General features: G+C 32.6%; 1 protein-coding gene across 1 annotated transcript in view; it reads left to right on the forward strand.

Moving 5' to 3' along the window:
- Positions 1–25,243, forward strand: part of LOC106091347 (centaurin-gamma-1A) — a 107,470-nt gene that overhangs the window by 76,195 nt on the left and 6,032 nt on the right. The window contains exon 3 of the mRNA XM_013257839.2: positions 24,310–24,586. Within this exon, the coding sequence (XP_013113293.1) occupies positions 24,310–24,586 (277 nt within the window). The remainder of the gene's footprint in view (positions 1–24,309; positions 24,587–25,243) is intronic.

Raw genomic sequence — 25,243 nt, forward strand, 5'->3', positions numbered from 1 at the left:
ACATTTGTATGTTTCTCTTAGCAGTGGACATCCTCTCACGACACTGAGCTGCTTTTCTAGATCTTTGTAATAATTCATACAATCGGATATTGATCGGCTGCAGACCATAGGGTAATCGATTTCTAAAGGGCAATTTTTTAAGAGCTGCAGGAAAGTTTAAAAGAAACACATACAAATCAGAGAAAAGCATGAAATCTTTATTTGAATCGATAGTACGGTCCATATAATTTAATATTTGTATATTATTATTTCATGCAAATGTTGACCGTGACTGCCCCTCAAATGATCCATCCGCTTAGTACAATTTTGGCATACTCTTTCCAACATTTTGGCCGGTGTCTCATAAATGCTTCAATGTTGTCTTCCAATGCGTCAATTGAAGCGGGCTTGTCTGTATAGACATGAGCTTTAACATAGCCCCACAAAAAATAGTCCAAAGGCGTTAAATCGCACGATCTAGGTGGCCAATTGACCAGTCCCAAACGTGAAATAAAATGTTCACAGAACTCACCTCTCAATGATTCCATTTTTACGTGTGATGTGTGGCATGTGGCACCGTCTTGTTGAAACCACATGTCATGTAAGTCAAGCTCTTGCTTTTTGGGCAAAAAAGTTGGATATCATAGCTCTCAATGTAGCGCTCAACATTCACAGATAGGTTACGATTCGCATCATCTTTGAAGAAGTACGGTCCAATGATGCCACCAAGCCCATAAACGGCACTAAACTATGACTTTTTCTGAATGCATTAGTAGCTCTAGTATTGCTTCTGGCTGATCTTCACTTCAAAATCAATAATTCTGCTTTTTTACATACCCATTCACCCAAAAATGAGCTTCGTCGTAAAATGAAAGAAGCGCGGGATGAACTTTCTTAACGAGCTCGCATTTTGATATTAAGATTCAATAATTGGCAACCGTTGTTCATTTGTTAGACGATTCATGGTTAAATTATTCACCAAACTGAAGACGTTTGACAGTAAAACAAAACACGAAACGTGCGTGATCTGTTTAAACCAGTGTTACTGTTTTTAAGCGGTTTTCTATGGATTTAGATTTTAATAATTGGCTTGTGAATTTACCAGGACTAAAGATATCCAATATTATCACTGTTATTACACTGAAAAAATGTACTAGTTTTAAAGATTCGAGCCAATGAATAGCAAACTTAACTTAAAGATGACAAATTTTCCAATTTTTTAAGAAAACATTCTCTCCAGTGAAAAATATTTACCTCATATTAAGGATTTTTTATTTAAAATGTTAGGTTAATAAATCCTTAACTTTGCGTCTTATTATTAAGGTCAATATTCTAAAATGAAGGTCAAGATATCATTGAAAGTAGAAGATTGACCTTGGGACAAGGCAACAGTGAACCATTATAAAATACGCGTAGATTTAATGATTCGAGCCAAAGATTAGCAAACTTAATTTAAAGATGACAAATTTTCCAACATTTTAGGGAAACATTCCCTTCGGTGAAAAATATTTTCCTCACATTAAGAATTATGAAACGACAAAAATCTAAAATGAAGGTTAAAATATCATTGAAAGTAGGAAATTGTCTTTAAATGTTTAACTTTTTAGATTGAGATGCTAAGGTATAAAAAAATTAAAATAAGAATCAATCAGCGATCAAAATTTTGAACGGACGATCATGTCCGTTAGTAAAAAGGAAATTATTTTTAAATATAGCATCTTTATTTTTATTTTTTGATTCTTTGGCTCGTTTTCATTGCTAAAATCCTACGAATAAGGAAAAATCATAAATTTTGGATTAACTTTTTCCGGTTTAGTTTTCAAAACAGGAAACTTAGGTTTGGTAAGGTTTCAATATCAGAATTGATACCACAAAAACAGAAGAACGAAGCTTCCTTATACCGTTAAGCCAGATCGCTTCAAAAAGCTTAATAACTTGCGACTATTCACATCCGCTAGTTCAGACAATTCTTCAAAGGAATAAGAAACTAAAGTGGAAATTCTTCGGCAAGCAAAATATTGCTGTGATTCCAAGCATAACCTTTGTACTTTCCGTTAATCGATTGTACACACAAACAAATGCAAGAATCTTATTAGAGTGTCGCCTAAAAATCTCAGCTGGCAAGACTTCGGCTAATGCTGCCTGGTGACTTTATCAGTTTTATTCATATTAAATAAAACATCCTCTTTCATAATGTAGAATACAGCCCAATTATATTATAGGAAAATCAGAGAGAGAATCTCCTTTCTATGAAAGGGTGAAGTTTTAACGAATAGTCGATTCTTTTTTTGTCATGATAGCAATGATTACAACTAGTTAAGCTATATGGGTTGTCTGTCGATCTCTACAATAAAAAAATGTTTTAGATCCCTTCCTGCTGTTGTGCTTTGCCCTTCCTTTGATTGTTAATAATGAATGACTATGAAACTACACTTTTTAATGTTTTGGACCCTTCAAGTTTAGCACTACAATTTTCTACTCAATGAAAAATTTAGATCCAATTTAAATTTTTAAAATTTTCTTTTCAACGTTTAACTACTTCATGTTAATTAATTTCCAATTGCTTTTGCCAACAGCTTTCTTTTGTATTTCTCTTTTCCCTCTACAAGGAATCCAATTATGAATTGTTTTATTTTACTTAATAAACCATGCGATGCGCTTCAATGTTTTTCTATAAGCTTTGCCTTCTCCCCGTTCATAAATGTTAAAACAATTAACAAGCACTTAACTTTAGCTTATTACTGATATAATGACTTTATTCATTCACAAAACTCAAAAAGCCACACAACACTTGAAAAGAAATTTAATCTGAAATAGCAAAATTCAATATTCAACATTCATTTCATATTCATACACTGAGTAAGATTAATATGAATGGTGTAGGTATGTATGTAATCGTAGTAGAAGATAAACATCAGCAAATTCCTTCTAATATTTACTTAAGATTATTGGCTCATCGTCGACCAACACAAGGCAAACATATAAACGTGGCAAATCATATCCTTAAGCTTCTTTACAGTGAACAATGATTCAGTGAGTAAGTGCTTTATTTTATTTCTTCAGTGTTTGCCTGGCTATATGTCTTGTACAGGATACTAGTTGAGCTACTTTTATTATACTGGCAACTACTTAAGAAGTACATTTTATGCATTAACTTGTTACAGAGGCACTAACACACGTACACACACTAACAAGTTCAATTGAAGAAGGCTTATTAAAAAGTTTCCTGGCATACTTTGGATTTCTACCTGGAGAATGTGAAGCTTGGAAAATCTCACTTAAGTTTATTTGAGCAATAAAGTAGTATATTAGGTACATTCCAGTTCGCTGTCCCTTTTGCCATGCTTTCCTTTTTCGCCATGCCCCCCAACAATCCACAAAAGTTCTCAATTTGCTGGTGTAATTTTTCATAATGGTGGTTCAGTAGAAGGAGGCGTAAGAGGAGCAGGCGTTTTGTATGTGAGGGTTCAGGTAGTGAAGATAGTTCCATGCTGTGGTCTTTGCAGATATTTGACCTAATTTGTGCAAACGTCAGCCACTTTTGCTTGTTTAGTTTAGTTTAGCTTCATTTTGTAACACTTTGCTCTTCGGGTTGTTTTTCTCGAATTTTTGTCGTTAGAGAAAGAGTGTGAAAATAAAGTTAAACAACATTTTCTCTTCCCCATCCCCAACACAATTCTATTTTGGCACTGTTTAACTTATATCATTAGAAATTCAGGTCAATTTCCTGCTTTCGAACAGGCTTAGCAGCTATATGAAACCCCAAAATGCTAATTTCTAACAAGGAAAAACCAAATGCATATTATATTACGAGGATCTTATTTACACAAAATTCCTCATCCAATTAAGCTTTAATAATATGCATATGCAGGAATAAATTAATTTATGAAAACAAAAATTGTAAAAAATTCTTATAAAAGCCTTCAATGTGTAACCATTTTCACATTTTTGCCCCTTAAAAACGTCCTTAGGCGGGGTTCTTCTAGTCACACTCAACTCAGTCAAGCTCTGATTTACCAGTCGAAAACAAAAATGTTGTGGTTAATTTAGTTCTCTTCTTTGTTTAGATTACATTTTCCAGATACACTTAATCAAAAGATTTTAATTTTCAAGTTTTTTTTTGGCTGTTAGGGCGAAAATCATTAAATTTCACAATTTCTGTTTATTTTTCTTTCGAGACAAGCATAATAATCGGAGATTTTCATTGCAAATTTTATTTTTTTTACAAATTTCTTTATTACTACAAAAAATGGTTTCAGACCAATTTGATTTAATGTTTATTTAAAATCTTAGTCAAATTTTTACGAAACAATGTGTTAAATTTTCTTTAAAAACATTAAAAAGGCATAAGTTTTATAGTTTTTCCTAAAAATTTTATTTGCATTTTTCTTACAAATTTCAAAAAGTATTCGCTTATCAATTTATATATAGTTGAACTGAATTTTCCCAAAATTTCAAAAGTTTTTTACTTTTTGTATCCTCGATCGATGGAGGTGTGTATATTCATTGCACCATTGCAAAATATCCATTTGCGATTCTACAGTGTATATGCTTATATACGATATTTATAATCGTCATTAAATTCTAAATATTGAGCTTAACTTTAATTTAGACCTGGAAATCCCCCTGCTGTATAAGGTGATTCGTCTGCTCTTCAATTCCATGGGATATATCTGTGGAACCTCGTTAAAAAAAATGCAACGGTGAAGGTCGGTTTTCGATTTCGTTCTCCAGAAATTTATACCTAGCTGTCTAAAAAAATATTTATGCCAACCATGGTATATAGATAATATCTTAGGCTCCGTTTATTGTAATCGATATACCCCATCCTAGTCTAGTTGCCTACTATTAATAAGTATATTGAAGTTTCTATCAACTCTATCAGGTATAAAGGCTCAGACCATGGGTAATATACACTGGCTGTCATTTGTAAATAATTTGATAATTAATTTTAATAGCCACCACTATAGGATGGGGGTATACTAATCTCGTCATTCAGTTTGTAACACCTCGAAATATTGATCTAGGACCCCATAAAGTATATATAGTTTTGTTCGTCTCGACATTCTGAATCGAACTAGCCATGTCTATCCGTCCGTCCGCCGCTTGAAATTTTGTACAGATATTTAGTATTGATGTAGGTCGTTGGGGATTGCAAAAGAGTCATTTCGGTTCAGATTTGGATATAGCTTCCATATAAACCGATCTTCCGATTTGACCTCTTGAGCCCCTGGAAGCCGCAGTTATTGTCCGATTTGGCTGACATTTTGCACATGGTGTTCAGTTATGATTACCAACAACGATATTAATTACGATGCAAATCGCCCAAGAACCTGATATAGCTCCCATATAAACCGATCTCCCGTTTTGACTTCTCGGGCCCCTGGAAGCAGCAATTTTGATTTGATTTGGCTGACTTTTTGCATATAATGTTCTGTTATGACTACCAACAACTGTGCCAAGTACGGTCCAAATCGGTCAAGAACACGATATATCTCCCATTTGAACTAATCTCCCGATTTGGTTTTTTGAGCCCTTACAAGCCGCGATTTTTAACCGATTTGGCTGAAATGTTGCATATAGTGTTCTGTTATGACTCTTAACAACTGTGGCAAGTACGATCAAAGTCGGTCTATAACCATATATAGCTCCCATATTTTAGCAGAACCTTTTACTTGTTTAATAAATATTTTTGTCGAATTTTAAATAAAATAAAAATTCATAAAATAAAAATGAACATATTTGATATGTTACATTAATTTTATTGTACCTTTTGTGTCCTTTATGTAAAATGTTACAACAATTTTCGTTAAAAAAGTGTTAATATCTGCCAACAAGTCAATTTCTTACTTTTTTGAGTGTATCTACTTCACGTCATATTCTTGCTACTAGTTACTTCATTATATTTTTTCTCTCAGATTCAATGCCTTTAAGGTCACGTTTCTGTTACAGTTTGTTTTCGTGTGCAGGTCCCTTCTACCGCAATTTCTATCTCTCTCTCTCGGTTATGGAGTCTCAGCATTTGTCGCCTTGTCGAATTTAGACTTTCCTGGCACGTTTGGTGAAAATATTTATTGCACAAAATTGTAGTTGTTGGTAAGTTATTTACGTTTATTTGGCTAAGAATATTTAATTTATTATAGCTAAATTGTAACTCTAAAGAAAGCGGAATATTTTCTCTCATAAAACTGACAATGACATTATAAATACTAAAAAAAAGTAATTTTCAATGGCTTTAATGTGTTCTTACCTCCACCACTTTCAAAAAGTCAATCAGTTGAACAATTTCAACTTGTAGTGGTTAAAACACAGTTTAACCTTCGCAAGCTCAAAACCACCCGGTCGGGGTCCTAATTTCTACAAAATATTTTGTGCCCCACCATCAAAAGAAATAATATTTTATTGAAAAAAGTGAACATAACTTGCGTTACCATCCATAAACTAATAAATCTAATCTTATATATAAAAATCAATTTGTGTTTGTTTGTATGTTTGTGTGTTCCTTATAGACCCAGAAACGGCTGAACCGATTTTCTTGAAATTTTCACAGATGGTGCATAATAACCCCGTGGTGAAAACAGTGTACTACATTTTTTGATATCTGAAGGGCGGGCGGACCCTCCCCCTTACCATAATTTTCAGAAACGCCAGATCTCGGAGATGGGTGGTGCGATTTCAGCGAAATTTTGTGTCTCATATAGTACCCTAAAAATAAAAATTTGGTATCCAAATTTCGGATGGGGTACCAAGGGGGGCTGCCCCACCCTAAAACCTACCAAACATATATTTAGACCAATCACGACAATATGGGACTCAAATGAAAGGTATTTAGGATAAGAAAACGTATGTGATATCCAATGGGGCCACCCCACCCCGCGAAAACCACCCAAATAGTAAGTATTTTCTGACTATTGCAATATGAGGCTCAAATAAGAGGATTTTTAAAGTGGAACACGAATCCGATATATATTTTCAAGGCCAACTCACTGAGTGGCCGCCCATCCCCCCAAAACACCCCCCAAGCCGGTCATGTTTGCCGACTATGGAAATATGGGGCTCAAATTAAAGGTATGTGGGAGTATACCACGTATCTGATATCAACATTAGGGGCCAACTGTCTAGCGGACGTCCCACCATCATAACAACCCCCAAATAGGACGAATTTGCTCACCAAGACAATTTGGGTCTTAAAGAGAGTGGAACTAAATATTCATAGTTTTTAGGGCCAATACCCCAAACCGGACATATTTGCTGACTTTTGCAATAAGGAGTTTAAATTAGATTAGAAAACGAATTTTATATCCAATTTTGAGAGCAATGCCAATATGGGGTTCAAATAAATGAAAATAAAATGTTGCTGATATATTTTCCCGGCTTAGTGTTTGGGGGACCACCCCAAACCATCGCAAAATGGGGCTCAAATAAAGGTATTTGGGAGTAGAATACGATTTTAATATCCAAATGTAGGACCATGTATTTAGGGCATCACCCCTTTCTCAAAACACCCCCAAAGGAAAAAAATTTTTCGACCTTGCCAATATGTGTCTCAAATGAAAGGTATTTGAGATTAGAAAACGAATTTGATAACCTATTTTGGGGCCATGTGTTTGGAGGACGCCTCATCCTGTAAACTCCTCTTAAGCCAATGGCAATATGGGGTTAAAATAAATGGTATTTGAGAGAAGAGCACGATGCTGATATTTTTTCAGGGCCAAGTGTCTGGGGGACCAACTCTTCCCCGAAAACACCACTAAATCAGACATCATGAGAATATCGGGCTGAAATTAAGTATTTTAAGAATGGAGCACACCTTACATCCAAACTTAAATTCGTAGACCAATAAAGATCATATGGGATTCCGATAAAGCCACTTATATTGTTAAACTGTTAGTCAAGTTAGCATGGTATTTCACTAAAAGCTCTTTAATTGTCGAAAATAAATATTCCAATGAAACTTTTGTTCCATATAAATTAAAATAAGGCGCAGCGGAGCGGGCCCGTGTCAGCTAGTAGAATATACAAATAATTTGTACTTGTAGGATAAAGAATGTGTTGCCATATGGCTAGCCACGTGCCTTTGCCCAACTCACTCAGAAACTGTTTTAGTGAAGACGTTGGTTGGCTTGGGACAATATTTCTTCATAAAAACCTTCTGAAGGGGAGAAGTGGTTAAAGGGGATGTTGTAATTTGCTGTCTTCTTCAGTTTTTCTTTCCACAAATATGAAATTTTGGGATATATATGGCAGTTTCCTCCAAATTATATAGTGGACCCACGTGTGTCGGTTTCGAACCACGGGGTACATAAAAATCTTTGGGCCTGCGAATGTTGATAGAAATTGGTTTTAAGCTATTTAATAATCTTTGCTGTAGGTTATGGTAACTATATTTTTTAAATACAAATTAAATTGTATTTCATAAAAACAATATAATTTTTCTTCAATACAATTTTTTAAGGAAAGAAAAAATTTTACGTTTTTTCTAATATCCTAAATGTATTCAAAAATTTTTCATACATTTTAAAGTTTACAGCTGGCAATAATATCACAAAAATATATTTTTTCTCCATAAAAATCAAGTTAAGTTACCTTTATATTTATTGAGTCCTTTGTATAACATTGAAGTTAACTAGAAAGCTTATGACTGTGATGTATTATAGCAATTCTGTGATTTTATTGTTGACCTTTGGAATTTTATAACTTTTTCTTCTGGGTTTGGCTCGAGGTCATCGAACAACAATACAAATTTTAAAGACGTACACATACTAGCACAAGACTCCAATCAGAAAAGACGATTTACTTTAGAAATGTTACATATTATTGACACCCCTACAAATAAACGTATGAACTTTAAGAAAGACACAGATAATTGTGCTTAAATTTACAGGAATTTGGTACAAAAATACAGACAAAAATGAGAGAGCTTTAGTCGAACTTGTGCCCTGTAAAGGAAAAGTCGATTGTTTTACTTCAAAATGTAATTATTTTCAAATGTATACATTTTTTTAATTTTTTGTAAAATCACTTGCTTGTTAAATTTATAGTTAAACTCCTGATGAAGATCACCGGCGGTGGTCGAAATATTGGTAAAAATTAGAAATGAAACAATTATATAAAACACCAACACCTGTTTTTGTAAATTGTTCAATGACCTCGAGCCAAACCAAGAAGACAAAGTTATAGAATGAAGAAAACTTGAAATATAATTTAGTTTGCTAGTTCTGTTAGTAATATTCCACCCAATGCTTCATCTCTTATTAAATTTTCTAGCTTGTTTTTTCATTCCATTCCCTTTCTCCCAACTATGTTAAGCCTTAATGACTTTACCTGATTTATGATTGAACCTTTATTAATAAGTAAACATTTGCAAACTATTTAATTCCATCGGATTAGTTATTAATTTTTAAATGAAATTAACATTGAACAGCCTAAAATATTATCCCTATTATTGCATTTTAAACACGTGCCAACTATAAAAGAAAACAAAACCTTCTAGCCTTATCAGACAGTTTTATGGTTTGTTGGTTAGCTAAACATTAAATTACACAAAGGATTAAAACCATGGCAAATTTTGGCAAGCTTCAACAATAGTCTAGTTGACGCCGGCTCGACCCACAATACTTTCGCTATTAACCCCTAAAACTAGGCATAGAGTTTTCTCGCCAACGTCAAACAAACAGAGGACGATTGAATGAAGGGGAAAAAGAAAGAAAGTGTGTTAAATTAATATTGCAACTACCGATAGCACTGTTGGCATACAATCATATGTGCATACGGTAGCCATCAATATCCTTTTGTTCCAAAAGGTTTGCGAATAATATTTGCATTATAATTGTTTACTCTCAGAAGGGGAGAAGGGCAAAATTCGCCAACAGATTGTACTATTTTTGCATGGGTCGTTGTTGATGATGCATTTGTAAAATTCTGACAATACCTTTTGGCAAGTTGCACCAATTCATAGCGGCATGCTGGATTTGCTTTAGCGATTATGGTTTTGAGAAGAACAAAACCCCTTCGGCACAATATCCTAGTATGGGGCTTTACAGATTATTGTAGGGGTTGCATTTTTCCATCTTACAGCGTAACTGTATGGTGCAATATTTTTTATTCCATACACAAAAGGGGAGGTTTTTGCACCAACAATAAAAGCAGAGCAACAACGTTTTAAAACAATAAAAAATGCCAAAAATTCGGCCAACTTCGATTTTTTAGCGTATATTTGTTCGGTTTTCCTATAGACTCTTTTTTTACTGAGGTTGTTGCCAAAATCCGCACTGTATTTTTAAAATGCCATTTTTAAGCTTTAAAGGTTAATGTTAAAAACGCTTAAAATGTCCACCTTACGAAGAGGTGACACCAATTGTTTAATGGCATTGCATCAAATGACAGTTTTTATTGTGGGCGTTGAAAAAAAGCTACGCATACACTGACAAAAAATTTAAGATTTTTCCTTATTCGTAGGATTTTAACTATGAAAACGAGCCAAAGAACCAAAATTTTAAAATTAATATGTTATCTTTAATATTTTGATCTAAATTTTTGATTTTTGTCTTTAATAACAAGACGCAAAGTTAAGGATCTATTAATGTAAAGGAAAATATTTTTCACCAAAGAGAATGTTTTCTTAAAAAGTTGGAAAATATGTCATCTTTAAATTAAGTTTGCTCATCTTTGGCTCAAATCTTTTAAACTAGGACAAACATTTTTTAAGTGTACGATTGCAATTAGTCAAAAGAAAGGTCAATAAAGATGGTAATTGCTTGAAGAATAAAAAATTAAATAGTATAGTTTAAAACAAAAATTAACGAACATTTTTAGCTTAGAGACTTTTTTTAAGAAAATTAAAACAAAATAGAAAAAAACGAAAACATACAAAGCAAGTTGGGTTCACTAAATTGACTCTCTGTGTCCTCTACATTCGGTGAAGATATAGTGAATTGATCTGATCGTAATCTATTTGATTTCTCTAGACGATCGTCTACCCCTTAAAGGAAGAAATAAGTTTAAAATTAGATTTAATTTGGATATATATAGATATACGCCAAAAATTCGGCCAACTTCGATTTTTTAGCGTATATTTGTTCGGTTTTCCTATAGACTCTTTTTTTACTGAGGTTGTTGCCAAAATCCGCACTGTATTTTTAAAATGCCATTTTTAAGCTTTAAAGGTTAATGTTAAAAACGCTTAAAATGTCCACCTTACGAAGAGGTGACACCAATTGTTTAATGGCATTGCATCAAATGACAGTTTTTATTGTGGGCGTTGAAAAAAAGCTACGCATACACTGACAAAAAATTTAAGATTTTTCCTTATTCGTAGGATTTTAACTATGAAAACGAGCCAAAGAACCAAAATTTTAAAATTAATATGTTATCTTTAATATTTTGATCTAAATTTTTGATTTTTGTCTTTAATAACAAGACGCAAAGTTAAGGATCTATTAATGTAAAGGAAAATATTTTTCACCAAAGAGAATGTTTTCTTAAAAAGTTGGAAAATATGTCATCTTTAAATTAAGTTTGCTCATCTTTGGCTCAAATCTTTTAAACTAGGACAAACATTTTTTAAGTGTACGATTGCAATTAGTCAAAAGAAAGGTCAATAAAGATGGTAATTGCTTGAAGAATAAAAAATTAAATAGTATAGTTTAAAACAAAAATTAACGAACATTTTTAGCTTAGAGACTTTTTTTAAGAAAATTAAAACAAAATAGAAAAAAACGAAAACATACAAAGCAAGTTGGGTTCACTAAATTGACTCTCTGTGTCCTCTACATTCGGTGAAGATATAGTGAATTGATCTGATCGTAATCTATTTGATTTCTCTAGACGATCGTCTACCCCTTAAAGGAAGAAATAAGTTTAAAATTAGATTTAATTTGGATATATATAGATATACGCCAAAAATTCGGCCAACTTCGATTTTTTAGCGTATATTTGTTCGGTTTTCCTATAGACTCTTTTTTTACTGAGGTTGTTGCCAAAATCCGCACTGTATTTTTAAAATGCCATTTTTAAGCTTTAAAGGTTAATGTTAAAAACGCTTAAAATGTCCACCTTACGAAGAGGTGACACCAATTGTTTAATGGCATTGCATCAAATGACAGTTTTTATTGTGGGCGTTGAAAAAAAGCTACGCATACACTGACAAAAAATTTAAGATTTTTCCTTATTCGTAGGATTTTAACTATGAAAACGAGCCAAAGAACCAAAATTTTAAAATTAATATGTTATCTTTAATATTTTGATCTAAATTTTTGATTTTTGTCTTTAATAACAAGACGCAAAGTTAAGGATCTATTAATGTAAAGGAAAATATTTTTCACCAAAGAGAATGTTTTCTTAAAAAGTTGGAAAATATGTCATCTTTAAATTAAGTTTGCTCATCTTTGGCTCAAATCTTTTAAACTAGGACAAACATTTTTTAAGTGTACGATTGCAATTAGTCAAAAGAAAGGTCAATAAAGATGGTAATTGCTTGAAGAATAAAAAATTAAATAGTATAGTTTAAAACAAAAATTAACGAACATTTTTAGCTTAGAGACTTTTTTTAAGAAAATTAAAACAAAATAGAAAAAAACGAAAACATACAAAGCAAGTTGGGTTCACTAAATTGACTCTCTGTGTCCTCTACATTCGGTGAAGATATAGTGAATTGATCTGATCGTAATCTATTTGATTTCTCTAGACGATCGTCTACCCCTTAAAGGAAGAAATAAGTTTAAAATTAGATTTAATTTGGATATATATAGATATATATAGACCCAGTAAGTAAAGTAAGTAAGTATCCAATACCTTGAATTATAGTTGTCTTCTTATTCCTAATATGTGCTAAAGTGCTTTATAAACTTTTAACAAATAATTCATGTCGATTGTTAATTGAGAATAAACTGGAAAATTATTTTTTTATTTTTTTTAAAAGCCAGTTCAACGTATTATAAGTTTTTGCATTTTTGCAACTTTTTACAACTAAAACACATCTCATTTATAGCCTTTTCAATTCCTTATCACCTGTTTGACTGTATGTCTGGTTCTGGAAATTGGGCTCCCCTTCATGAAAGAAATGTTCTCCCCACATAAGAGTTGTCGCATACATGTCAAAGCAGCCAACAGCAATAAGAGTATTGTTGTAACTAACCCTGCTAAACATTTAAACGATTGTGTCACTTCGTTTTCTTCATCTACCGCATATAGTAGCAAAACTAATACAATCACGTATGAAATATATACAGGATGCGCCAGAAAAACTTACTTATTTGAAAAACTCGCTAGTGGCGAGTTGGGCGGGGAGAGGGTCGAGAGGGGAATGTTTGTTTCTCTCTTCAGTCAGTTGCGATCATGCTCTGGTCTAGGGAGCAGCTGGACTTCTTCCCGTTGAGAGCTTATTTTCTAACGGTCACTCACTTGTTGCTACGCAACGTACCTTCCGCGCTCGATTTTTTCTCTTTTTTTCTGCCATTAATTTTTATAGGGTTTTTTGAAATTCCTGATCTATGTCGATCGACCACGCCATTAGAAATTAGAATATTGTATTCTCAAATAAAAAAAATTAATTTAAACAATAACTGAAGTGCTTTTTTTATTGACCTTTCAAATAAATAAGTTTCTATGGCGCACCCTGTAGTAACGCTCTTAAGTCAATACTAGTACATGCTTGCATGATGCAGGCTGCTGCAGAGTATTACAGACAGCCAAAAGAGCCTTCAGGCAGTGCTAGCCAACCGGCTCTAATGATATCATCTTCTATAGCTACTGGGCTTTCGTTGTGGTAGTTCTATGGAAAAAAAATCTTCATGACCTCTAGAAACTGCGCAATGGATTTGTGTTTTTCCTATAAATGAAATAATCCTGCAGTTATTTTTTTTCTTCTTTTTGAATAGCACAAACACGCGTTACATTTCAGACACACGCTTTTCTATTTTGTTGCCATAATGTCCCTCTGTTCTTTTTGGCACAACCTTGACTTGACTGGAAGTTTCCTGAGTTGTTGGTATTTGTCACTGCTGTTTTTTTGCGCTAGAAATCGCTTGACTAAGGGTTTAAATGACATATGCATTTCAGGGGTCTGAGATTTACCTTGGCACCCACCCTTTCTTATCCTCACCACTTCTTGGATGTATGCCACATTTACTTAAGCACATTTATGCAGGGTTTTTTGTGTTTTTCTTCTGGGATAGCGACAAGTCTGATACAGTGTACTGGTGGTGTTGCTTATGTATTGTGCCGTGTATTTATGCTTGTTAGCAACATCACGTGCTCTTGAGACTTTGGCACTTCAATAACATTCATCCATGCATTTTAGCGCAATCTTACATTTCTCTTTGCATGCTGCATTCAGGTTCTTTTTCTTAGTCTTCTCATACATTTATGCCCTCACAATATATGCTGTGGAGAGGTCACCACCATTAGTCGTGTCTTCCTCCTCGAATCAAAGCCAGTAAGGGACGCGTGTCATTATATCATACTCCTTACGTACGTCGAAAGCAAACAATTATTGTCACATCTGTCTCATGCCTTTTGCCTTCAACTCAAGGTATAGGCCCCCCTGGGTTTACTGATTCTTATGAATTACTTGCCACAGTGTTGGTGGTTTCCGTTTCCCGTTACCTTTATCCTAAAACTTTGTACTGCTCCTGTAATCCCCCTCATATAGAGTTGTTAAACAAAATTAAATGAAACATTACATATTTTATGGAAGTTTACATCTGATTTGAGTAAAGTGTTCTAAAGTTGCTATTAAAGTGTAATTTATAGAAATTTAAAATGTAAACGTGTGACTGTATGTGTGAATTACCCCATGGTACAGTTATGTTTATACGCTTTCACCATTTCATTTCGTTTTTTTTCTTTGCTTTTCTCAGACTACATTTATAATGCATTTGATTTATATGAGAACTAATTTATTAAAAACAACTGGCAGGTAGTGACACAGAGAAAAATTTTACACACCGAGAAATTTATCTGCTGCAAACACTGTCTGCTGATATTAAAAAAAATATGTTGAACTTTTGAATGAAATCATACAGAACGTTTGAACTTCTAAACATCTCTTGAACCATTTGCTAAATACTACTATAAATCCGGCACGGGATAACTATGAGAATCACACAGGCTGAAACTTTAAGCTCCAATCGGTGTGACGTTCTGCGATATCAAGAGAAGCTTAGCTGGGAGCCGTGCACAGGTTGCGGATAGTGGAATGCTCCATACGGAGTAGCTGCAACTGCAGTCGCGGACAATCAGCTGGAGTGGAGTTGGAGTGGAGAGTCCCAGTGAGAGGCCGGGTAGCACCGGCTCTTGGTTAAATACAGAGTGCCTATGATGTTCGATACGACAAGGCGATTATTGGCGCCTTTAAATAAATAACCAATATATATATATATATATATATATATATATATATATATATATATATATATATATATATATATATATATATATATATATATATATATATATATATATATATATATATATATATATATATATATATATATATATATATATATATATATATATATATATATATATATATATATATATATATATATATATATATATATATATATATATATATATATATATATATATATATATATATATATATATATATATATATATATATATATATATACATATATATATATGTATATATATATATATATATATATATATATATATATATATATATATATATATATATATATATATATATATATATATATATATATATATATATATATATATATATATATATATATATATATATATATATATATATATATATATATATATATATATATATATGTATTCCCTCCTGCCAAATTTCGGGAAAATCGATTAACAAAAGACCATTCTATTGCAATATTACTGCAAATCGGACAAACATATATATGCGAGCTATATCTAAATCCGAACCGATTTCCATGAAATTCACCAGTAATTTCGAGAGTCGTAAAAATTTCGTCAGAATCGGTTAACAAATGACCATTTTATTCCATTATTACTGAAAATCGGACGAAAATATATATGGGAGCTATATCCACATCTGAACCGATTTTTTCCAATTTCAATAGGCTTCATCTCTAGGCCAACATGCCTTTACCACACACGGTCGGATGAAAACTGCGACCTGTACTTTATCCACAAATTAACATGAACAGAAAGACGGACGGTCAGACAGACGGACATAGCTAATCAGAAAGTGATTCCGAGTCGATCGGTATACTTATCAATGGGTCTATATCTCATCCTTTTGGCTGTTACAAACAAATTCACTAAGTTATAATACCCTGTATCACAGTAGTGGTGTAGGGTATAATTAACAAAGATATTACTTGCTGTGATAATTGTTGACATTGAAATTCTATTTGCTATTGAATCATGACATGTGATTGGTGAAAATACTAATGTGTAACAAATTTTTAATTGCTCGAAAGAACATTGTTATTTAATAATATAAACAGTAGGTATGTATTTATTTCTACAAAAAGCAAGATGGTATTGTCTTCTCTTTCACACACATGTAAAGCGAATAGAAGTGCAAACGAGTCAAATATATATTTCTTGATTCTCTTCCACACAATCATATTCTCATTTTATGCATTCCTGATGTAATTCAAGAGAAGACAGCTATTAACGTGGCTAAACGAATATAAATTTTGCAAAAAAACATCTAGAAAGATATTTTTAACTGCTTTTTAGCCATAGCTCCAATAATTTACCTACAATTTTAATTCTAATTCAATAAATAAAACCGGTTCGTAAAACGTTATTATTTTTTAATAAAATAAATTTAGAGTGCGAATTGGAAAAGCGCAAAACAGTCAAATCGAGAATGCGAATATATAAATGGACGAAATATACATGCGAACGCACCTGAAAATGGAGAACCTGTTAAAAATTAAATAAGTTGTGTATTTATGTACATTACACAGAGAAAATTATAAACAAGATTCAATTAAGAAATTTGTACATTCAATTAAAAAAATTGCTGAAATCGATCCTATAAAGAAATTAATGTTATTGATTAACAATTTTGCAATTTGGATTTATGACAAACTCAAAAACTCTATAAACCAATTATTTGAAAGTTGCCCTTTCTTTTAAGCAACTTTTTCACTGCTTTAATAAGAACAAGTAAAAGAGTGCTAAGTTCGGCCGGGCCGAATCTTTTATACCTTCCACTATGCATCGCATATGTCAAATTCTTTACCCGGCATCTCCTTATAGGTAAAACTAGTTCTTTGCCCAGCATCTTTTCATATGCAAACAAAAAATAATGATAAGAATTGCTTTCTATAAAGGATCAAGAAGTAAAACCAGGAGATGGGTTATGAGACGATTTGAAGTTGTTGAAAATCATAACAAAACACCTTATGCCTCATAAAAGCTGCGCCCTCTAGATGCTCAAAAAGTCAAGATCCGAGATCTGTTTATATGACAGCTATATCAAAACATGGAGCGATATGGCCAATTTACGATTACAACCTACACTAATGGGAATTATTAGCGTGCAATCCACAGACAGACGGACGGACATGGCTAGATCGACTTAAAATGTCAAGACGATCAAGAATATAGGGTCTTAGATCAATATTTCGAGGTGTTACTAACGGAATACCGGAATACCCCCATCCTATGGTGGAGGGTATAATAAATAATTAATATTTTTCACATGAATAACATTTATTAAATGATCCCAGGGTTCGGAAAAAAGAACAAAAATAGCCGTTTCCATTATAAACCTCTCTTCATTGACGGGGACATGGTCTGTAAAGAGTATTATAAACAAATTAATTTATATACATTTACAAAATGATCGTAATAAATACCAATATTTTAACTACGCATCTTTATGTTGACCAACAGAAATACTTCGAGATAGACACGAAATGCTAATGTTGGTATTCATTAGGATTTTTTCAATATAAAAATAATTTCTTCGTTATACACTTTACAGAAAGTAAAGTAAAGTAAATTACTTTACAGAAAGTAAAGTAAATATTCAAGTGAACGACGTACAACCCAATATTCCATCTACCTGTGCACATTGCTCTTTTTATAAATTTGGTTTCAAGCCTCATTAACAGCAATAAAAAATGCAATCACGGTTAAAAAAGTTAACTTCGATTTTTTTGGTAACCAATGAGATCCATATGGTTGTATTATTAGACCCTCCCCTATTAGTTTTTTGTTTTTAATCAAAAGACAACATATTTGAATGCTATACATTTCATTCTGCATCCGCAATTAATCGATTAAAATAAAAAATGCCAAAAAATACCAGGTCAGTTAAACATATTTTTGAAAAAAAAAAAATAATTTTCCAGTAAATTGGTATATTTAGTTGATAGCCGCTGTAATTGAATTATTGAGCTTGTCATAAATGCAAATTGGAAAATCGTTAGTTAATAATACAAATTTGTTTATGGGATAGATTTCAGCAAAATTTTTAATTTAAAATACAAATTTCATAATTAAATTAAGGTAATAAATTTTTTGTGCATTGAATACCGAGGTCTCATCAACCTAAAACACAACATCCGCCTCCTAGTCATCTGTTTCGGGAAAACAGATCCTGAATATCCTATCTCGAATCGATCTCGGTAACAGGTAGTTTGAGACCATCATCAGCGAACTTTCCGCTTCAATGGTATCCAGAATAAAACTGGCCGCATCTGTGCACAGAAAAAATATAAATCTAAATTTGACCGATTAAACATGGTATTGACTTATAAAAAACTTTTCAAACAAGGTGTGTATTGCTTTAACTATTTTTGACATTGAAATCCAATTTTAACATGGCAAGTGATGGTAAATAAAGCATACGTTGAACATATTTGTAATTGTACTATTAAATATGTTATTTAATAATACAACTTCTGAGTATCTATTTCTGCGTTTTGTTGTGGCCTCTTTCATAAATATGTAAAGCGAAGAAATGCGAATGAGCAAAATATATGTCTAGTTTCTATCATAGGCAAACACATGATAGTGGGGGTAGACAAAAAATATCAAGAAAAAATTAAAGTGTGGTTTTTATTTATCTCTCAATAAAATAAAATAATTTATTAAATAATAATTGAAATTCCATTTAAGGATATTGTCCGGCTTTAGACCATTGTGATTTCTATTCAAAGAATAGCATAGCAAAAAACATTTAAAAGTCAGCAAAAGTGTGTTGTTGCTAGAAGCATTTGACTGGCTATCCGTTTCGCAATTTCAATTTCAAACAAGAAATATCATCAGCGGACGATGTCAAATGGATCATGTTGCTTTACATTACATCCCAACTAGAGTAGGTTGTAAAGCACACATCTGTATTTGAACAGGGCTCTTTAGGACGACTTGATTCACGAGCGCAATAGAAAACAAATAAAATCTTACTTCCCTTATTCAACTCCAACAATGCCAATAGCAACAAACACAAACATTTTTTGCAAAACTCTTGCTCTTCGCACGGCGATCGCCCAACGGTTGATGCTGCCAGTGCTGTTTTGTGTATAGGCAATGATTAAATAATAATTGTTAACTAAAAACAATATATTTTAAAAATGTTATGCTGAAATAGTGTAAAGCAGAAAAAATTAGGATGTGAACAAATAAGGAAACAAATTTGAGGACAAGGAAGAAGGTGGACGAGGTATTTATAAATATTATTTTATTTTAATATATTATTATCTCTTTAGAGGCTATATTGGCATGGAAAACGACGCTGATGACGGAAGATAACAAATGCAGTATTCCTTCATGCGGACATATTTCGTTTAGAAAATATAAATTAAGAAAATAAATATTTTAACGCAATATATTAACACGTTTTATCAGAAATTTAATCCAGTAAAGTAAACATTTCTTATTAATGCAAAAAATATCAATTATTTTCTTTTATTAAATTGGTAAAAATGTTATTTGAGAGAAGGGATAATTTTCAAATGAATTGGTTTATTGAGTTAATAACTGTTTTAATTGGATTTTTGAGCTTGTCATAAATCCAAACTACAAAATTGTTAATCAATAATACATATGTATCAATAATACATTTGCCAGATCTTTTAAATAACATTTTTACTGTTTTAATAAAAATAAATAATTGATATTTTTTAAATTGCCAATAAAACATGAAATATATATAGGGTTAAAAAAAAGAAAAAAATTTCGATTCTTAATCTTACCATTTTGCGTGCAATATCATAAAGTCTAGATCCAAAAAACATAAAACCACGCTTCTAATTTTCTTCATTTTTTTGTCAAGTCACGCAATTTGTGTTTGTATGTGATAGAAGCTGGATTTGTATTTGACTCATTTGCACTTCTTTCAAGTTACATTTGTATGAAAGGGAACACAGTATAATATTGGTCAATATACAATTTATACCATTAAATAACAATTTAATTCGTACAATTAAAAATATGTTCAGCGTATACCTTCTTTACCAGTCACTTGCAGTGATACAAAAAAATATCGAATTTATATGTCAAAAATAATTAAAGCAATTAACACCTTTATTGAAAAGATTTTTATAAGTCAATACCATGTTTAATCTGTCACATTAGGTCTATATTTTTTCTGTGCGTTTCAAATTCCAATCACAGATTGACTCATATTTGACTTCATACACAGGAAAAAATAAAATCTCGGTTTGATTAAGAAATATGTTTATTCAATTAAAAAATTTGTTTAAATCGAAACTATAAAGAAATTTGTATTATTAATAAACAATTTCGATTTATGACAATCTGAATAACTCAATTCAAGCGGTTATCTACTCAATAAACCAATTAATTTTAAAATATTTTATTTCTTCAAAAAAAAAATATTTAGCTGACCTAATTAAAGTAATTTATTTATTGTATATATTTTCCGTAAATAAACATTTTTTTACCTTCAAAAATTTATTTCAAAATAAATAAATAAAGATTTTTACAAAGGGAAATGATATTTATGATTGCCTTTTGTTTTACTGCTGTCAATAATATCTTTTTTTGGAAATACTTCAAACCAAAGTCATTAAAAATATAACAATGCTATATTTTTCAAAAATTGTAAAATTCTTTACATTCTCCTCTCTATAGATTATTTAGCTATTTGTTCCCTTTAAAGACGTGTTTTCTTGAATTACATCAGGGACGTACAAAATGAAAATATGATTGTGTGGGTTATGTTTGCGTTCGGAGGTGTATGCGCCAATATATTTGGTTCATTTGCACTTCTGGTTGGATTATATGTGTGTGAAAGAGAATACAATATGACCTTACTTATTTTAGAAACACATACATTCGGTATATGCTATTAAACAACAAATTTAATTTGCACAATTACAAATTTGTTAAACATACGTCTTTTTTACCAATAACATGTCATGATTCAATGGAAAATATAATTTAAATATCAAAAATTATCAAAGTAATCAATCAGTTTGTTAAAAATGTTTTTATTGACCAAGTTTAGTTGATCAAATTTAAGTCAATATTTTTTTCTGCGCAGATGACTGTCCAATTATTATGATTATTTTTAAAATACTTTTTTTAAACTAAGCCTTAGTTTCAGCCTAGAAGACAAACATTTTAGACAGATCATAACGATAAGTTTGGTGTGGTGCTTAACAAAACCGCGTTTTTTTTTCTATTTGCAATAGAAAGAGAGAACTCTGCGGTCTGTAGCCAGCCAATATCCGATTGTATGAATTATTTCAAGACCGAATAATTTTAGCACAAAACGTGCGCTTAGCATCTTAACCTAAAGAAACTAAACATTTAAAGACGTTCAAACTTCTAAAGCTATTATGCGTATTTAACTAAGGTATACTGTTGTCTTGTCCCAAAGCCAAACATTTTTTCCGCGCACCACCGAGGAATGGGAGGTTATTTTTTCATTCCATTTGTACCATATGAAAATATTAATTTCCGGCCCTACAAAGTCTATATACTCTCGATCGTTGTGAATTTCTAAGGCGTCTGTCTGCGCAAATCTTTTAAAATGAAAAGAATATGCTTAAACATTGTGCTGATAATTATTTTGTTTCTTTTTAAGTTCAAAAAAACTCAATTTTTTCTATAAATGCCGTTTGGAGTTTTAAGAATTTTCTTTCATATTTGCAATTTTTAATAAGCACTTTTTCAAATTTTCTCTCTCTGCACCAACACTTAACTCAGACATTTCCAGAGGAAATATAGCCTATTACATTCCCCCACAATACTCCAACCCAAAGGGGTTGTGGAAGATGTAGAAAACATATTTTCAATGTAAACTTCTCTGCAAGATATCTATATTCTCTCTTCATTCTCTTGCTGGGAGAGCCAGATGGCCTTCGAAGTATAAACTCTCAATTTTATTTGCTTAAGCTAACAAATAAACTAGCTTTCTTTAGTCTCTCATAGTCACACTTTCCGTGTAAACATGGAGGTAGACGAAAAACAAGACGTTGGCGACGTTGAGTGCACAATAATATTTTTAAAACAAATGAAAGCATACTTTTAGGCTATTGAAAAATAACAGGCATTGTAACATTGGATAACCTAGCAGCAAAGCTATGGCATTGTCAGCCCAACACACCACCCACCACCAACCGCCATGACCGCCAACGGCAAAAGAACAGGACCATTGAAAGGAAAGGGAGCCACACAAAAACCAACACATACAAAACCAGAAATGAATTGTGCCTCAGTTGTTGACATGGGTGCGTGTGGATGTCGCTGTCTGATATTTTGTGAGACGCCAGTCTGACGACGACGATGGTTCAGACGGACCTACAATAAACAAAAACTTTATTAAATACAAAAAAAGCAAGAATGCTTTCAGCTTTTCCTTTCTCTGCCTCTTGCTGAAATGTGCAAAATGGGCTTCAAGTGTGTACAGAGCCGATGTGTATGATGTGTGTGTATATGTGCGTGCAGGACTCGGCTTTTGTTTTAGTGCTCCTTTCATTTGCTATGGTATTGGAATATGTGATTTTTATTACTTATATGCCGCCATGTAGCACAAAAACTCTCTGCATTACGCGAGTGTTGGTGTGTATATCTCACACTCTCTGCCCAACCACCCACCGAGTGTTATGCTTTTGTATTATCCTGTAGGATAGCATGCTATGTTGTTGTGTGGGCCTTAGTGTGCTGTTAACTTCATGGGGGTCTCTTTTCTGATTACCCATACAGTTTTACGAGAGACATCAATCGAGTGAGTTGCTTGTGTTAACGGCTGAAAACGCGGAAGTTTGTCAGAATCGAAGTGTGTAAGCGCTGGAGTTGTGACCTTACCGGGGATTTAAACAAAAACCTTTAAACAGTTTTAAAACTTATCGAAAGTTTTTAAAATATAGATATATTTTGCTACATACTAACAAATAACGAAAAAGGTAAATTAAATATTTTTCTTTTCAATTTGCATTTCCTTCTTACACCTTTACCGCTCTGTTCTGTGCAACTCTCACACACCATCCTTTAGCTGTTACCGTGTGCTGTTGTAGTTGTTGGTTTTCACAAACCTGCGCAGTGTGCAACAAATTGCAGGACTAACTAATAAATCTAAACGAGGGAAGATATTTTATGCTTAACTTAGCTCAAATTTCTTTCCTGTGTCTTATTAAGATCCATTTATGAGAGTCCAGCAGAGTATTGGCAAATTTTTTTTTCTTAAATAGTATAAATATAAAAACAAAGTTCATTATCCTTTGGCATGTTTATTTTCTCCTTTTTTGTAATCATATTTTCTGCTTTAATAAATCCAATGGTCAGAGGTATGTCCAAACTCCCCTCTGTCTCTTTTAACCCTCATCAAGACTTTTTTAACAACCCCGTAAGGTATGCTTTAGAATGGTGCAAACGGCAGGAACTTTCAGAGGCATTGCACTTCCGGTGTATTGTTTGATTTAAATTTAGTGGAAACGAATCTCCAAGAACAAAAATCAATTTATTTCGTTTTTGCTGCTTGGTCTAAGAAAGAAAAAACTAAGATCCCTAAATCTCTTTATAGTCGCTTTGGTAACTCCTCACTTCGTTTTTGATTCAAAACCATCATTTCCTTTCATTCATACGATAATGATGAAACGCCCGTTAAAACAAAACACCTTCTTCTTGTTTGTAGGACTTGGCTTTTGTTTTACCTACGTCCTCTTGTTTAGCAATTCTTTTCATTTCAGAAACCTTAACCTTAAGTCAAGTTTAGCTGCAAAGTCAAGGGCCTCTCCTTGGCTTTTGTTAAATCATTTTTTTCTTTCTCTCACTCATCTACTTAAAATAAATAACTCATTATATTCTCACATATTTGTTCTTTGTCCATAACATAATAAATTCATGTTCCCTGTTTCTTTCCTTTTTTGTTTGTCTTTACAGTTCGCTGCCTGGGTTGATGCTGTCATCTTCGTCTTTAGTTTAGAGAACGAGTCGAGTTTTAATACTGTCTACAACTACTATACCAAAATGGCTCATTTTCGTAATGGCCAGGAGATTCCCATGATCTTGGTGGGCACTCAGGATGCAATTAGCGAACGTAATCCCCGGGTTATTGACGATTCAAGGGCTCGTAAATTGGCCAATGATTTAAAACGATGTTCATACTACGAAACATGTGCTACGTATGGCTTAAATGTTGAGAGAGTTTTTCAAGATGGTAAGTTAAGATTTTATTTTAGTTATTATTTGGTATACTTGCCACTAGTCTTGTCATTTCCTTGGCAACCACCTGCAATATTGATGTCCGATCTCATAAAGAATATATTTTTTTGATAATGTATATGTGCGTGGCTGTAGCAAGTCCGCCACAACCAGGCTATCATGATGAAGCATAGTTTAGATTAACTAAATCCCGCTATCCAGTGAAGTATAGTATGGCGGCCATCCTAGTGCAAAGGTTAGCCTGTCCGCCTATGATGCTAAACGCCTGGGTTCGAATCCTGGCGAGAACATCAGACAAAATTTTCCGGCGTGGTTCTCCCCTCCTAATGCTGGCGACATTGATAAGGTACTGTACCATTTTGGCCATGTAAATACATCTCTACAAAGAGGTGTCGCACTGCGGCACGCCGTTCGGACTCGACAATAAAAAGGAGACCCCTTATCATTGAGCTTAAATTTTAATCGGACAGCACTCATTGATATGTGAGAAGTTTGCCTATGTTCCTTAATGGCATGTTCATGGGTTAAATTTGCAAATTTACAAATTGGGTTATATCTTTATATCGCCCAATAGAATTTCTTACGTTTATAGAATATGAATTCTTTCTCCCAATTTCGCAAAAATTTAAAGAGGGATATTAGAAATCTGGAC

This window comes from Stomoxys calcitrans, chromosome 3 (assembly GCF_963082655.1).
Source record: "Stomoxys calcitrans chromosome 3, idStoCalc2.1, whole genome shotgun sequence".
Classification (NCBI taxonomy): Eukaryota; Metazoa; Arthropoda; class Insecta; order Diptera; family Muscidae; genus Stomoxys; species Stomoxys calcitrans.